Genomic DNA, 16,891 nt, shown 5'->3' on the forward strand with positions numbered 1-16,891 from the left:
GCTGAGGCCACCTGCACTCCTGGGCTCACAGTCCCACCATTTTCAAAGCCCACAACGTACTGTCTCTGACCCTATGCCGGTGCATCTCTTCTCTTTCACTGACCACAGCCAGAAGAGTCTGTCCAGATGTAAATCAACTACCCCCAAAAAAATAATTTAAAAAAAAAAAAAAAAAAGCAGAAAGAAACTTCAAAAAAAAAAAAAAAGATGTAAATCAACTACAGTTCAATTAAAAAAAAACAAAAAAAACAAAGACACATGATTAGATTGGGCCCATTTGTATAATTCAGGTCAGTCTTCCCACCTCAAAGTCCTTAACATTAATCATCTGCAGAGTGCTTTTTTTTTTTTTTATGAAGTTTGCTTCAGGTTGACTTTTTTTGTTTTGTTTTGTTTATTTATTTTTTCTTTAAGAACTTTTATTGAGATACAATTGACACAATAAACTGCATATATTTAAAGTGTACAATTTGATTTTTTTTCTTATTAGTAATGTATATATGGCAATCCCAATCTCCCAATTCATTTTCCCCCAACGCCCCCACCCCCACCCCCGCTTTCCCCACTTGGTGTCCATATGTTTGTTCTCTACATCTGTGTCTCTATTTCTGCCTTGCAAACCCGTTGATTTGTACCATTTTTCTATATTCCGCATATATGTGTTAATATACAATATTTGTTTTTCTCTTTCTGACTCCCTTCACTCTGTATGACAGTCTCCAATTCCATCCATGTCTCTAGAAATGTCCCAGTTTCCTTACTTTTTACAGCTGAGTAATATTCCATTGTGTATATGTACCACATCTTCTTTATCCATTCATCTGTTGATGGACATTTAGGTTGCTTCCATGACCTGGCTATTGTAAACAGTGCTGCAGTGAACACTGGAGTGCATGTGTCTTTTTGAATTATGGTGTTCTCTGAGTATATGCCCAGGAGTGGGATTGCTGGGTCATATGGTAGCTCTATTTTTAGTTTTTCAAAGAACCTCCATACTGTTCTCCATAGTGGCGGTAACAATGTACATTCCCACCAACAGTGCAAGAGTGTTGCCTTTCTTTGTTTGTTTGTTTGTTTGTTTGTTTTTAATGAAGTTTGCTTCAGGTTGACTTTTTTTAAATATTTATTTTTTGGCTGCATTGGGTCTTAGTTGCAGCATGTGGGCTGTTTGTTGTGGTTCATGGGCTTTTCTCCAGTTGTGATGCATGGACTCTCTAGTTGTGGCACGCAGGCTTAGTTGCCCCACAGCATGTGGGATTTTAATTCCCCAACCAGGGATTGAACCAGCGTCCCTTGCATTGCAAAATGGATTCTTAACCGCTGGACCAGCAGGGAAGTCCTCGCAGAGTTCTTTTTCCCTTGTAAGTGGTTCTGAGGAATTAATATGTGGACGTCTTTGGGGGCCATTGCTCTACTGACCACAGTTTCCATCACAGGTGAGCAAAAGCCAGAGTCATTCCCCTGACTTACAAGACTCTTCCAGTCAGCCTCACTTGACTCTCTAACTTTACCACATGGCTCTCTCCCTCACCCCTTATTCTACAGCATCCTGGTCTCTTAAAAAACCAAGTGTGGGGACTTCCCTGGCGGTCCAGTAGTTACCACTCCATTGCTTCCACTGCAGGGGGTGAGGGTTTGATCCCTGGTCGGGGAACTGAGATCCCACAAGCAAAAAATAAATAAAAAGCCAAGTGTGTTCTCACTCGGGGCCTTTGCACTGGCTGTTTCCTCTGCCTAAATATTTTCTCTCTTCAGACCTCTTCCTGCCTGAACTCTCCTCGTCACTCTGGTCTCAGCTTTGATGTCACCTTAGAGACATGCAAACGCCAATAAGCCTTCTAGTCCTCACGCTAATTTAAGTCGCCACAAAGCAACTGCCACCACTGATGGTGTGTGTGTGTGCGGCCTCACTTTCTCCATCCTAACTGCCATATGGGTAGGGACCTCATCGGTCTGTGTCTCTGTGACACTGGAATGGTGTGTGGCACTTAGAAGCTGCTCAGTAACCACCTGCTAAGTTAATGTTGCAGGACACTGGGATAGGATGGCTGGGGTTTCTGCTTATACACAAAAGTGCTACCGTAGGGCAATAGTATGAACACAGCTTTCAAATTATTGGACCTTGAGATTTTATGGTTCTTGATGAGTTATTTGCATTATTTACATTTGCAGTATTTAAAGAGAAATGTTTTGAATATTTGAATATTACTCTGAATTTGGTACAAATTGAATTCATTTGAAATGCTATAGTTCTATTCTTTCATGAGGGATTTTCTTTTTTTCCCTCCTCTTTTTTTCTTTTTTTTTTAATTCTTCCTCATTCCCCATATATTTATTTATTTATTTATTCATTTATTTATCTATTTATTTTGGCTGCCTTGGGTCTTTGTTGCTGTGCACGGGCTTTCTCTAGTTGTGGGGAGTGGGGACTACTCTTCGTTGTGGTGCACAGGCTTCTCATTGTGGTGGCTTCTCTCGTCGCAGAGCACAGGCTCTAGGCGTGTGAGCTTCAGTAGTCGTGACACTCAGGCTCAATAGTTGTGGCTCACAGGCTCTAGAGTGCAGGCTCGGTAGTTGTGGTGCTCAGGCTCAGCTGCTCCACAGCATGTGGGATCTTCCAGGCCCAGGGATTGGACTCATGTCCCCCGCATTGGCAGGCGGATTCCTTTTTTTTTTTTTTAAGAACTTTTATTGAGATACAATTGACATACAATAAACTGCATATATTTAAAGTGTACAATTTGATTTTTTTTCTTATTAGTAATGTATATATGGCAATCCCAATCTCCCAATTCATCCCCTCCCAACCCTGCCTGCCTTCCACACTTGGTGTCCATATGTTTGTTCTCTACATCTATGTCTCTATTTCTGCCTTGCAAACTGGTTGATTTTTCTATATTCCACACATGTGTGTTAATAGACAATATTTGTTTTTCTCTTTCTGACTCACTTCACTCTGTATGACAGTCTCTAGGTCTATCCATGTCTCTACAAATGTCCCAATTTCATTCCTTTTTACAGCAGAGTAATATTCCCTTTTATATATGTACCACATCTTCTTTATCCATTCATCTGTTGATGGACATTTAGGTTGCTTCCATGTCCTGGCTATTGTAACTAGTCCTGCAATGAACATTGGGGTGCATGTGTCTTTTTGAATTATGGTGTTCTCTGGGTATATGCCCAGGAGTGGGATTGCTGGGTCATATAGTAACTCTATTTTTAGTTTTCCAAGGAACCACCATACTGTTCTCCACAGTGGCTGTATCGATGTACATTCACACCAGCAGTGGCAGGTGGATTCTTAACCACTGCACCACCCTCATAAGATGGGTTTTCAACAGAACTGGCAGACTCGATACCAAAGATCATCACTCTCACGCAGAGAATGATTCTTCTCCTCCTCACCTGCTCCTCTGTCATCTCTCTTTCAGAAAGCACGCTCTGAGCTGCCATCCGATGAAGCCTGCTCTCTTCGGTGTGCTCTGTGAGATCAAGGAAAAGACAGGTAGGCCATTTAGAAGACACTTTCTTTGTGGACCCAGGACCATAACAGCCTCGCACCTGTGGTCCTGGCTCAGCCCTAACGTGCGTTATGAGCCACCCTGCTCTTCACATCCGTCTCTGGCGGCAACGGTTCAGATGGTTCTATTCTGCCTTGTCAGAGCCCCACTGCTTCCTGGTGTATCACACTCATTTATTTTGTAGTTTGTAACTAGAGAAATACTGATGCCAGTGGTGACAAGCAGCTGCATTCTAGGTATAAGCCTTCAGAGGCATCGCGGCATTCAGTTGTTTTACAAAAGGATCTAAGATGACAGAAGTAGGAAAGTAGAATCATGATTTTGTTTTGTTTGCTTTAAGCATCCAAAGTAATCCCCATGGAAACTCCTGCCACTGCAAATTCTTCTGTTAAAAAAAAGAAAATCTTTGTATGTTGAATTAACTTAGACTTGCAGAAAAGTTGAAAAACTAGTACAGAGAGTTCTTATATACCCTTCTCCCAGCTTCTAATGGCAACACCTTCAGAACCACAGTGCAGTGATTAAGCCAGGAAACTGGTGTTGGTACAATGCTCTGTAACTAAGCAACAGGTCCTATTTGAATTTCCCTGGGCTGTGTCCTAAATACCCCTTTTCTGGTCCAGGATCCCACATTGCATTTAGCCATCGTGTCTCCTTAGTCACCACCCATCTGTGAAGTTTCCTCCAGTGTTCCTCATCGTCCATGATTTTCATACTTTTGCTAAGAACTGCTCATTTTATAGAGAGTCCCTCAGTGTCGTTTGTCCGTTGTTTCTTCATAATTAGACTGAGGTTGTGCATCTTTGGCAGGAATCCCACAGAAGCAGTGTTGTGTCCTTCTCAGTGCATCGTGTCAGAGTTATGTGCTGTCAGTAAGTCCTATCAATGTGAGTGCTGACCTTATCACTTGGTCAAGGTTAATAGCAATTTTTTTAAATAAATTTATTTATTTATTGGCTACATTGGGTCTTCATTGCTGCACACGGGCTTTTTCTAGTTGTGGCGAGCAAGGTCTACTCTTCGTTGTGCACGGGCTCGGTGGCTTCTCTTGTTGCAGAGCACTGGCTCTAGGCACGTGGGCTTCAGTAGTTGCAGCACGTGGGCTCAATAGTTGTGGCGCACGGGCTTAGTTGCTCCACAGCATATGGGATCTCCCTGGGGCAGGGACTGAACCTGTATCCCCTGCAATGGCAGGCAGATTCTTATCCACTGCACCACCTAGGAATTCCAAGGTTAATAGCAATTTGAATATGGTTTACAAGAGAAGCCACAAATATGGTGAAGACATCGTTGAAACCAAGTCATCAAGAGAAGTGTTGTCACTTGGTTTCTTAGTGAGCTGGTCTCGAGATCAGTGATTTGAATGTTGCATGTGTGTCACCTTGGAGCATAGCGCTTGAGTTATGCTGGGGCTTGTGGGAAGCACGCATGTGATACAAAGGTTTGCTTCTTTCAGAACACGGTTTTGGTGCAAGATTGACATGTACTTGACATAAGATGGTGGCAGAGAGCAGTGACGGGGTCTGAATTCCGCTTTGCCTCTGGCTCCAAGACCCTGGCAGGTGACTGAAACTTTCTCTGTCCCCAGTCCTCTGTGAATTGGGAACAGTGACAACACTTAGCTCATAGTTATTGAAGACCATGAGTTCGTACATGGAAGGCTGTGGCTGTGCTGCCGGCCTCCAGTAGTTATCTGGTGACTGAAAGAGAAACTCAATTTTAAACTTACATGTGAGTTTCATCCAAATGCTGTAAGGACATGATATTCCCCCATCCCACCTCGCCCCCCACAGTTTGAATATTTTTTATTGTGATAAAATATATATAACATAAAATTTACCACTTTACCCATTTTTTTTATTTATTTATTACTTATTTGTTTATTTTGGGCTGCATTGGGTCTTTGTTGCTGCATGCGGGGGCTACTCTTCGTTGCAGTGCACAGGCTTCTCAGTGCGGTGGCTTCTCTTGTTGCAGAGCAGGAGCTCTAGGCTCACGGGCTTCAGTAGTTGTGGCATGTGGGCTCAGTAATTGTGGCACACAGGCTGTAGAGTGCAGGCTCAGTAGTTGTGGCGCACGGGCTTAGTTGCTCTGCAGCATATGGGATCTTCCTGGACCAGGGATTGAACCCGTGTTCCCTGCATTGAGGCAGATTTTTCACCACTGTGCCACCAGGGAGGTCCCTCACTTTAACCACTTTTAAGTGTACAGTTCAGTGGCGTTAAGTACATTCGCGTCATTGTGCAACCATCACCACCATCCATCTCCGGAACTTCTTCATCTTCCTAAACTGAAACTCCTTACTCATTAAACGCTAACTCCCCATTCCCCACTCCCCTGGCCTCTGGTAACCACCATCCTACTTTCTGTCTTTATGAATTTGACTGCTCTAAGTACCTCATGTAAGTAGAATTATATCATATTTGTCCATTTGTGACTGGGTTATTTCACTTAGCATAATGTTCTCAAGGTTCACTCATGTTGTAGGCTGTGTCAGAATTTGCTTCCTTTTTATGGTTGAATAATATTCCATCACATAGAGGGACCACATTTTGTCTATCCATTCGTTGTGGGACATTTGGTTGTTTCCACCTTTTGGCTATCGTGAATATTGATGCTAATAGCTGTGCAAATATCTGTTTAAGACCTTGCTTTTTGTTATTTGGGGTATATACACAGGAGTAGAATTGCTAGGTCACATGGTAATTGTATATTTAACTTTTTGAGGAACTACCGGACTATTTTCCACAGCAGCTACACCATTTTACATTCTCACCAGCAGTGCACAAGGGTTCCTGTTTCTCCACATCTTCAAAACTTATTTTCTGTTGTTTTGTTTTGTTGGGGTTTTTTTCTTTTTTTTTTTTTAAGACATTTTGCCAATCAAATTTCTCTACTAGTAAAAAATAGGCAAATAGACACACAAAAATCTTAAGAGGGGCACTTTTTTTTTCAGCTCTTTTTTGGAGTATAATTGCTTTACCCTGTTGGGCCAGTTTCTGCTGTACAACAAAGTGAATCATCTGTATTTATACATATATCCCCATATTGTTTTTCGTTTTGTTTTGTTTTAATTTATGTATTTATTTTATTGGCTATGTTGGGTCTTTTTTTTTTTTTTTGCTGTGCACGGGCTTTCCTTTAGTTGTGGTGAGTGGGGGCTGCTCTTCATTGTGATGCGTGGGCTCCTCATTGCTGTGGCTTCTCTTGTTGTGGCGCAGAGGCTCTAGGCATGTGGGCATCAGTAGTTGCAGCACATGGGCTCAATAGTTGTGGCTCACAGGCTCTAAAGTGCAGGCTCAATAGTTGTGGCGCACGGGCTTAGTTGCTCCTTGGCATGTGGGATCTTCCTGGAGCAGGGCTTGAACCCGTGTCCCCTGCATTGGCAGGCAGATTCCTAACTACTGCGCCACCTAGGAAGTCCTGTTTTGTTTTTTATAATAACCATCCTAGTGGGTGCAAAGTGGTATCCCATTGTAGTGGACATGATATTCTTTTATTTTATTTATATATTTTAAAAATATTTATTTGTTTTATTTTTTTGTCTGCATCAGTTCTTAGTTACACAGCACACAGGACCTTCGTCACAGCATGCAGGACCCTCTGCTGCAGCGTGTGGACTCCTTGCTATGGCACACTGGCTCCAGAGCACGTAGTCTCTCTAGTTGTGGTGCATGGGCTCAGTAGTTGCTGTGCTCAGGCTTAGTTGCTCCACAGCATGTAGGATCTTAGTTCCTCGACCAGGGATCGAACCTGTGTCCCCTACGTTGGAAAGTGGATTCTTAACCACTGGAGCACCAGGGAAGTCCCAGATATTCTTTTACACTTGTTTGTGTTCTAAAAACTCTTTGTTTGATGACGGCAGATTTGGGGAATCATATTAGTTCAAAGGAATATCTCATTATGGATCTCCATGGTGTCAGTTTTTTTTTTTAAGATTTATTTTATTCTTATTTGTTTATTTATTTATTTATTTTTGGCTGTGTTGGGTCTTCGTTGCTGCGCGTGGGCTTCCTCTAGTTGTGGTGAGCAGAAGCTACTCTTCCTTGCGATGTGAGGGCTTCTCATTTGGGTGGCTTCTCTTGTTGTGGAGCATGGGCTCTAGGTGCGTGGGCTTCAGTAGTTGTGGCGCACGGGCTTAGTTGCTCCGAGGCATGTGGGATCTTCCCGGCCCAGGGATTGAACCTGTGTCCCCTGTGTTGACAGACAGATTCTTAACCACTGCACCAGCAGGGAAGTCCCTGCAAATACATTTTCTCTCTGAACTACTGGAGAGGAAGTTGCAACCACGATGCCCCAGGACCCCCGCACACTTGAGCGAGTTTCCAACGAACAGGGACAGTCTCCTGTTTACCCACAGAACGACCTTTTTGGTCAGGAAAGGAACACTGATACCCCACCCACCATGGAATCTGCAGATCTCATTCAATCTCTGACAGTTGTCCCAATAATGTCCTTTCTAGAAAAGAGCAGAAAGGTCAAAATCTCCTGTTGTGTTTAGTTCTCACATCTCTTCGGTCTGTGACAAGCCCCTGTCTTTCCCTGACTTTCATGACCTTGACCATCTGGAAGATCACAGCCTGGCCCCTCCATCTGGTGCTTCCACATGATTAGATTTCCGCTACATCCTCAAAATGAAGCAACGCCTCTTCTCACACGAGGCTGGTCAGTGGTGTCCACATTTGCTCTGTCCCTTGTTGGTGACATTAACTTTGATCACTCAAGTGAGACAGTGGCGGCCAGGCTTCTCCTTTTCCAAGTTGCTCCTCTTCCCTTGTAATACGTATTCTGTCGGAGGTCCTCTGAGACTCTCTCTCATTAAATTTCCCTTTTATTCATTTCCGTGTTTTGTGTCAGTATAGATTCACGGAGTCTTACTTTCCTCACAGTCAGTTACCGTTATCACTCATTGGGATGCTGACATTGTCCCAGAGTTGGCCGGGCCAGGGCGAGGCCCTTCAGACTGGCTCGTGTCCTTCGGACGTGTCTCCATCAGCCTTTGAACGTTCCCTTCCTTGCTGCCGTAACATGTTCCAGACTGGCGTTCTTCCCTCTCCGCCCCAGCCGGGATCAGCTATTTCTCCGGGAGCCCTGGCTCCATTTAGAGTAGATCTCGGTCCTGGGTGTGCTCATTGCTATTGAGGTGTTCCTGCTGTGGTCACTGTCAGGGCACAGAGCTAAGGAGTGTTCATGGGCGATACATATGTATGTACACACACACACACACATTCACAGCTATTTTTACTGTATCTGAATATGTTGAAAACCATGAGTTCATTTCAGTATCTTTTTTTTTTAATATTTTTTTCCTACTTATTTATTTATTGGCTGTGTTGGGTCTTCGTTGCTGCACATGGGTTTTCTCTAGTTGTGGCGAGCGGGGGGCTGCTCTTCATTGTGGTGCACGGGCTCCTCATTGCGGTGGCTTCTCTCGTTGCAGAGCACAGGCTCCAGGCACGTGGGCTTCAGTAGTTGCAGCACATGGGCTCAATAATTGTGGCCCATGGGCTTAGTTGCTCCGCAGCATGTGGGATCTTCCTGGAGCAGGGCTCCTACCCGTGTCCCCTGCATTGGCAGGCAGATTCTTAACCACTGTGCCACCAGGGAAGTCCCTCAGTATCTTTTTTTTGGCAGCTTGCAGGATATTAGTTCCCTAACCAGTCATCAAACCCGGGCCCCATCAGTGAAAGGGCCAAGTCCTAACCGCTGGACTGCCAGGGAATCCCCTCGTTTCAGTGTCTTTAATTCTAGTTCAGCACCACAGGGTTCATTCTATTTTTCTCTCTCTCTAGACTGGTAACTCCTTACTCTGACAATAAGAACCTCCTCACATCATCCTCAGTACTTTCACTTATTTAATCAGTCATTCCCTCCCCTCTCATGCATATCCCATCCTCCTCCCTCGTGTGGATCCCTTTTCACCGCCTCAGCCCCTGACCCAGGTCCCCGCCAGCTCCCACAGGGTGCCCGCCTCACCTTCCTTAGGCTCCAGCACCCAGAGCCAGGTCCCCTCCTCTGCAGACGGCCCCCTGCCCTGCAGGGCTGTAGCATCCTACCCTAAGCTCCTACTCCAGTGCCTCTCACAGGTGTCTGAATGTCTACTGGCCTGTCCTGTCTGTTCCTTATTTAAATTATGGGGAGCAGATATTAATGACTTCCAGTAAGCAAAGGTTGGGCATTATGGGGGTTTAAGCAAGCTTGGCCTCAACCCCTCGCAGCACTGCCTTCCGTGCTCTGTGTGAACCGGATAGGCAGCATTCCTGGAACTGAATGAGCCTCACAACCTGAGAATCCTGTGGGCTGGAAGAAACCACCTGCAGCGGACACGCCAGTGTGTGTCCAGCCCCCGGAGACACTGGCTACAGTCACGTGCTCCTTGGTACCATTGAACTGTGTGATGTTGATCACCGTTAGTGCTGGTGCCTCTCTCTGAGGCGTGCTGTCCCCCTGCCGGCACCCACCTGCCCCCAGGGAGAAAAATCATCCCTTTGGGTGGCTCCTCACTGCCCCCAGCACTTGCTCTGTCATCAGAGCCCCTTGGGTGTGTGCTTCCTTGAGGTTTTTATTGACGACTTAGCTATGCAAAGTAAGGAATTTAGTAGTAAAAAAAAGCAATTTTTAAAAGTGGCTTAATCAGCTGTCATCTCAGGAAGGTGTCACTCTCGATGACCTTTTTCCTATCAGTGAGATGCTGGGACTGATCAGGAAACCAGTTCTTGAGAGCTGTGGCTATACTGTCTGGGCATGTCTCTCTCTCTCTATTTTTTTTTTTTTAAGTTATTGGCTGCCTTGGGTCTTCATTGCTGTGCGCGGGCTTTCTCTAGTTGCGGAGAGCGGGGGCTACTCTTCGTTGTGGCACACAGGCTTCTCATTGCAGTGGCTCCTCTTGTTGAGCATGTGCTCTAGGCCCGCGGGCTTCAATAGTTGCGGCAAGTGGGCTCAATAGTTGTGGCTCACAGGCTTAGCTGCTCCGAGGCACGTGGGATCTTCCCGGACCAGGGCTCGAACCCGTGTCCCCTGCATTGGCAGGTGGATTCTTAACCACTGCTCCCCCAGGGAAGTCCTGGGCACATCTCCTTTTGTTTCATCTGATGCTGTACGTCCATAGGTGACCACAGCCATCAGTCAGCTTCAAACTCAGTAGTTTTAGGAGAAAAAGAAAGGCTTGATACCTACTGCCATTAGGACAAGCTGTGGTGTCCATTTTAGCCCACACTGTCATGCTGCCCCATCCTCCCAGGCTGCAAGGGCCACACTCAGGGCTTCTGACTCCACCCAGGCTGAGTCCCAAGGCGGCTGTGGGGCTCAGAGTACAGGCCATGCATCAGATCTGGGCATCTCTTCAGAAAATCATGCCTCCTTTCCACTGGTCGGCTCAAACATTGGGGTGCCCGCTACCTTTGGGGGCACGGCAGCAAGATAGAGCATCACCACTCAGCCTTGAAAAACGCAAGCCATCACAATTGCCGAGAGCTGCCTGAACGTCAAGTTCAGTGTGGCCAGGTGTCTTTTCCTGTCATTCGGAAGTGCAGTCGTGGGAGCACTGTGTGTCCAACACATGGGCCGCAGGCTTTCCAGTCTCAGGATGGGCCACGAGGAAAGTAAACAAGATCTCAGTTCTGCTTCAGCTTCCCCCAAACCCATGACCAGGAATAACCAAGTCTTGGCCCAAAGAAAACCACTCGGGGTCCCGATCCTGCACCGGGTTCCCATGGGCCTCTGCCCGATGAGCCATCCTGTGGGTTGGGCCTCCAGGGGTGCCCACACCGGGAGATGGCACAGTGGCTTCTTGGTTTAACCCACGTTTCTCACATTCCCCTCTGGCTAATGTCTGCGATAGGCCTTTAGGATAAGCGCTGAACCTGCACAGGATATCTATATAAAGCCCAGTAGACACTGATGGAGCATGGACTGCGGCCAGACAGCTCCGAGCGTCCCAGCACCACTGCCCAACCTTGCAGTGGCCTGGGGCAGACGTTTACTTTACTCCTGTTTTACAGATGTGCAGAGTAAAGCTCCGGAGGGAGGGTTGCACCCCAGTAACTGTCAGCCGGACTGTGTGCTGCCCCCGCACGCCCTGTTCTGGCTCAGGGAGGGAACCCTGCACCCACAGGCCCCAGGGACTGCCCGTGCATCCGCTGCTCTCACTGCATCCATGATGGCTCCTGGCCTTTGCCATCTGTCTCCTCCCGTGAGTGCAGGATCCAGGACGAGCCCTGTCTTAGGACTGCCCTGGTACCTGGCTCACAGTGTACACTCCTTATATTTTTGTTGAATGAAGAACTGTTTCTGGTAACTGATACCTATTGAGTGAAATCCTTTTTATTCTGTACCCCTTACAGGGTTCAGGAAGATTGAGTGTCTGGGGCCTGACCTAGAACACCAGGCTTATCATTCGTATCATCCTGAAAAGAAAGCCATCCTCCATGTAAACTGTGTTGTCGAGTGTTCCTGGAAGCACTACCTTACGGGTTCCAGGAACTGCCTTCCTATGCCTCCTGCAGCCTGTGGGGGGGACGTGGGCTATGGGAAGGATGCAGGCACATCTTCCAGCGTTGAGATGCAGGCGGTCCACCTGTGTTCTCCTCTGTGTGGTGTTTGGGTGGTCCTGCCTGCAGCAGTCCCTGAAGGCCAAGGATACCCTAGGCGTACACCCACCTCCCGAACCCTTCCCTTGAAACAGCCATCCTTCTTGGTATCTGGAGGAGCTGTCCTGAGGAGAACAAATAAACCCTTTCTGGAGAGCTTTGAATTTACCTGGGAGGACCCAATACTGGCTCAGTCCCTTTCCTGAAACCCTTGGGGCTGGCTGCATTATAGAACTCAGAATTGTTCAGGTTTCAGGTATGTGGAGTTGACAAGGACTGAGGCAGAACCTTGCATTTAGTGACTTAGCCTCGGAGAAGGAATGGTCGCATACCTGGTGTGGCTCAGGCTTTGCCTCCAGATTAGCTTGAGCACCAACTTGTGTCAAAGCCTTTGGCTCTTGGATTGCAGGTGGGCAGCCCCTCGAAGAGCTGCATGGCGTCCTGGGCAGTTCACACCGAGGGGCCTGCTCCGTCTTCTCCAAGCCGTGCCTGTCCCCTGTGCTGGCCTCAGGTACACACCTGTGCCTCCCTTTGGTCGGTTCTGGGTTTGCTTTCTCTCTGAGGAACGAGAAATCCCGGCTCTACCAGCCTTGCTCTAGTGCCAAGGAGCACAGGCAGCTGCTGTCAGGGGAGTGGATATAAATAACTTATCGTACAAGGGTCCGCCCTCCTATTTCCTCACCGCTGTTCCTGGGTCTGGCTGGGAGCTGTCAGGCATAAGTCATCCAGCGTTGTTGTTTTTACGTCTGTTTCCCTTCCTCCTCAGCCTCTCAGATCTGTTGTAATTGCAACATCATCACCAGTAGCTTCAGCCTTCTGGTCCGGTCTTTCCACCGACTTACCCTTTGGGCCAGCGTGTGACTTCCTGAATTCAGATCCCTTTTGTGATTGGCTGGACCCGGGGCTGAGACCCCTGTGCAGTGTTTCATTGTGGCTGTGCAGGGAGCAGATCTCCTAGAGCTGGGGAGTGTCCTTTCTCAGCCCCATAGCCTCAGGGTGACTCGTGAATCGAGCCTCCGATTCTGATCAGCCTATCATAGCTCTTCTGCAGCTACAGACTGTAGTCCATCCCATAGGCGTGATTTACATTTGAATTAATTAAAATCCAGTATAATAAAATAAGGCATTCTTCAGCCACACTAGCCACATGGCAAGTGCTCCGCAGCCACATGTAGCTGGCGGCTCCCATATTAGACAGTGCAGATCTAGAACATTCCATCATTGAGAAATTTCTCTTGGACAGACAGGTGGATTAGTGTAGACAGATAGACAAATCAAGGATTATGGGAAAAAAAAATCTGATGTCCATAATGCTGACTAGAGAAACAAGATGTGGTCCATCCGTAAAACAGACTGGTGTTCCGCCATTAAAAAGGCTCTTTATTAGAGTCTAATTGCTTTACACTGTTGTGCCAGTTTCTGCTGCACAACAAAATGAATCAGCTGTATTTATACATATATCCCCTTATCCCCTCCCTCCCGCGACTCCCTCCCTCCCTCCCTATCCCACCCCTCTAAGTCATCACCCATCGTCTAGCTGATCTCCCTATGTTATACAGCAGCTTCCCACTAGCTGTGTATTTTACATTTGGTAGTGCATATATGTCAGTGCTACTCTCTCACGTCATCCCAGCTTCCTCTTTTCTCCCCCCACCACCCCATGTCCTCAAGTCCATTCTCTGCATCTGCATCCTTATTCTTGCCCTGTCACTGGGTTCATCAGTACCATTTTTTTAGAGGAATGAAGTTTTCTGACACAAGCTACAACATGGATGAACCTTAAATACTTTATGCTAACAACAGGGCCCTGCTGTATCGCACAGGAAACTGTATTCAGTATCTTGTATTAACCTATAATGGAAAAGCATCTGGAAAAGGAAAAAATATGTGTGTATGTGTGTGTGTGTGAATCACTTTACTGTACATTTGAAACACTGTAAATCAACTACAGTTCAAATAAAAAAAAGAAAAACAGAAAAAAAAAAAGCCTTTATGCTGAGAAGAAGCCAGACACAAAAGTTCACAACACTATGTGGTACCGTTTAGGGCTTCCCTGGTGGCACAGTGGTTAAGAATCCGCCTGCCAATGGTTTGAGTCCTGGTCCGGGAAGATCCCACATGCCACAGAGCAACTAAACCTGTGCACCACAACTACTTGAGCCCACGTGCTGCAACTACTGAAGCCCGTGCACCTGGAGCCCATGGTCTAGGAGAGAAGCCACCGCAAAGAGAAGCCTTGCGCACCACAACAAAGAGTAGCCCCCGCTCACCACAACTAGAGAAAGCCCGTGCACAGCAACAAAGATCCAACACAGCGAAAAATAAAATTAAATAAATAAATAAATTTAGTTTAAAAAAATAGTATGTGGTACCATGTATGTGAAATGTCCAGAAGACTGGGGTGGGGGAGTGGGGAGTGACTGCTGATGGGATCTCTTTTTGAAGCAGTGAAAAAGTTAGGTGGTGGTTTCACAACCTGGTGAATGTACTGAAAACCACTGAATTATTCACTGGAAAAGGGTGAATTGTATGTCACATGAATTATTTCTCAATAAAGCTGTTATAAAAACCACTCAAGGATTGAAGGATTTCGGCTGGGGGCCCACAGGTTCTTGTGAAGCAGTGCTTTCTTGCAGCATCTGTTATCCTATTCAGGTTTCTTCTTAGGACTTAACCATCCACTGAAATTATCCTGTGTGTTTGTTTCTGGTTTCTTTTCTGATCCCTTCCCTAGAACGGCAGCCCTCGAAAGCGCGGGCGGGCCCGCAGTGTGTCCCAAAACCCTGTTATGGGCTTGGCACGCAGTAGCTATCGGTAAACTTGGTGATGGTGCGAAAGTGACTAATCTTTCTTAACAGAAAATGCTCCTTTTTTCCTGTCACCTAGAACCTGATTAACACCAGTCCCGGGACAGTCCCTCTTAGGGCAGTTAGGGCTTTGGCGGGCCTCAAAATCTGATTTCCAGCCTGGGTAGGACGTGGTTGTGCATGTTGCTTGGCTGGTCACCTCCCTGTGCAGGACTTGGCAAAATAAAGATCGTACCTCAGGTGATGGTAGCCCAGCTTCAGAAGCTTCTAGGTATTGCGCAGTTGAAATTAGAGTATTTCTTTGGATGAGAAATAAGATCACGTTAGTTTGTTTGTTTGTTTGTTTGTTTGTTTGTTTGTTTGTTTTTGGCTGCACTGGGTCTCCGTTGCTGCCTGCAGGCTTTCTCTAGTTGCAGCAAGAAGGGGCTACTCTTCCTTCCGGTGCTCGGGCTTCTCAGTGCAGTGGCTTCTCTTGTTGCAGAGCACAGGCGCTAGGCTCACGGGCTCAGCAGTTGTGGCTCGTGGGCTCTAGAGCACAGGCTCAGTAGTTGTGGTGCACGGGCTTAGTTGCTCCGCGGCATGTGGGATCTTCCCGGCCCAGGGATCGAAACCGTGTCCCCTGCGTTGGCAGGTGGATTCCTAACCACTGCGCCACCAGGGAGGTCCCAATGGGTATTGTTTTAATCGGTTTGTTTCTTTTTGCATCTTTTGAGCTGTAGTTTTTCTCCTTGTGGTTACCCTGATGCTTTGTGTTGATAGATTTCCACTTACATTCATTTACATTGATTTTCATTGACACGATGATTTTCACTGACAGATTTTGAAAGTACCTTTGTTCAGAGATAAATCTTCTTGGTTATGATTCATATATCTGCACGCATATGTGCACATAGATGCTGTTGACTTCGGGTTTGTTTTACCACTTCGGCTCTCTGGTCATGAATGTGCGGGGCTGTGACGTCCCTGTGGAGCGCCCGCCTTGAGGCCTCCGTGTGGTGAGTGGGTGGCTTTTCCCATGTCTCGTCTCCAAAACAGTGTGTTGCAGAAAGAGACTCTCTCTCTTCCTTGAGGGCCTGGTAGCTCTGGTCCATAAAATGTCCTGGTGGCCTTCGGGGAGAGGTTTCTTAGCACCAGTTCCTGTTTCTGGGTCATGATTCTGTGAGGCCAGGCATGTTCCAGGAACCAGAGCCATGGCGTTGGATGAGACAGCCACGGTCCCTAGGGAGGGACAGCCGTACAGAGACAGATGTGGCCTTCAGGGCCCTGGATAGAAGTGGGGTGGGCAGGTGGGCAGGGCAGTCTCTGGGGGGATGTCTGAGCCAGGACCTCACCGATGGGACATCTCTGCTTCCTTGCTGGGAAAGTGTCTCTGAGGCAGGAATGGCCTGGTGTCCAGGCCCGAGGGCAGCCCGGCTGGAGCTGAGCGGGCGATGGGGGCCGGCAGCGACAGGGGATGCCCGGGAGATTCTTGGAGTCAGGCTCTGAAGGGCGTGGGGGCCTGAGGTCTCTGAGGGGAGGCGGGCCGCCTCCCGCTCCTGCTCTGGCCCTGCACCTTCAGAGTGTGTGTTCTCCGGGCCTCCTGCTGGGTGTCCTGCTGCGCTGGCCTCCCTCCCCTCCGTGCAGCTTCCTCACCGCACCCGGCCCCCTCCTCCACATACAGGCACCACTGGCTGCCTTCATCAGTCTCTCACCTCCGTGGTCACTTGGGTCCCCCTGGTGCTCAGAAGCCACCCCCTCCTGTTCCCATGCTGTTGCCTTGGCTAAGGTGTTCACTCCTGGGCCCGGAACCTGGCCTGCCTCCTCTGTGAAGGAAGTGCCCACGGTCTGGGTTCCTGCCACATTTGTGATGCCACCAAGCTGGTGTTCTCGCTGTTTGAGGGGCCTTTCTTCCTCACGAAGTGGATCTTCCCATGAGAATGGATGGCTCTTCCTTTACAACCCGGTCCTGGCCCCGTCCTCCTCGCTTAGCATC

The 16,891-nt window shown here is 47.5% G+C and overlaps 1 protein-coding gene across 1 annotated transcript in view; it reads left to right on the plus strand.

The window, feature by feature from the left end:
• Positions 1 to 16,891, plus strand: part of PBX4 (PBX homeobox 4) — a 49,675-nt gene that overhangs the window by 17,800 nt on the left and 14,984 nt on the right. Inside the window, 1 exon segment of the mRNA XM_057710473.1 lies at positions 3,435 to 3,508. Coding sequence (XP_057566456.1) covers positions 3,435 to 3,508 — 74 coding nt within the window.

This window comes from Hippopotamus amphibius, chromosome 15, assembly GCF_030028045.1.
Source record: "Hippopotamus amphibius kiboko isolate mHipAmp2 chromosome 15, mHipAmp2.hap2, whole genome shotgun sequence".
Classification (NCBI taxonomy): domain Eukaryota; kingdom Metazoa; phylum Chordata; class Mammalia; order Artiodactyla; family Hippopotamidae; genus Hippopotamus; species Hippopotamus amphibius.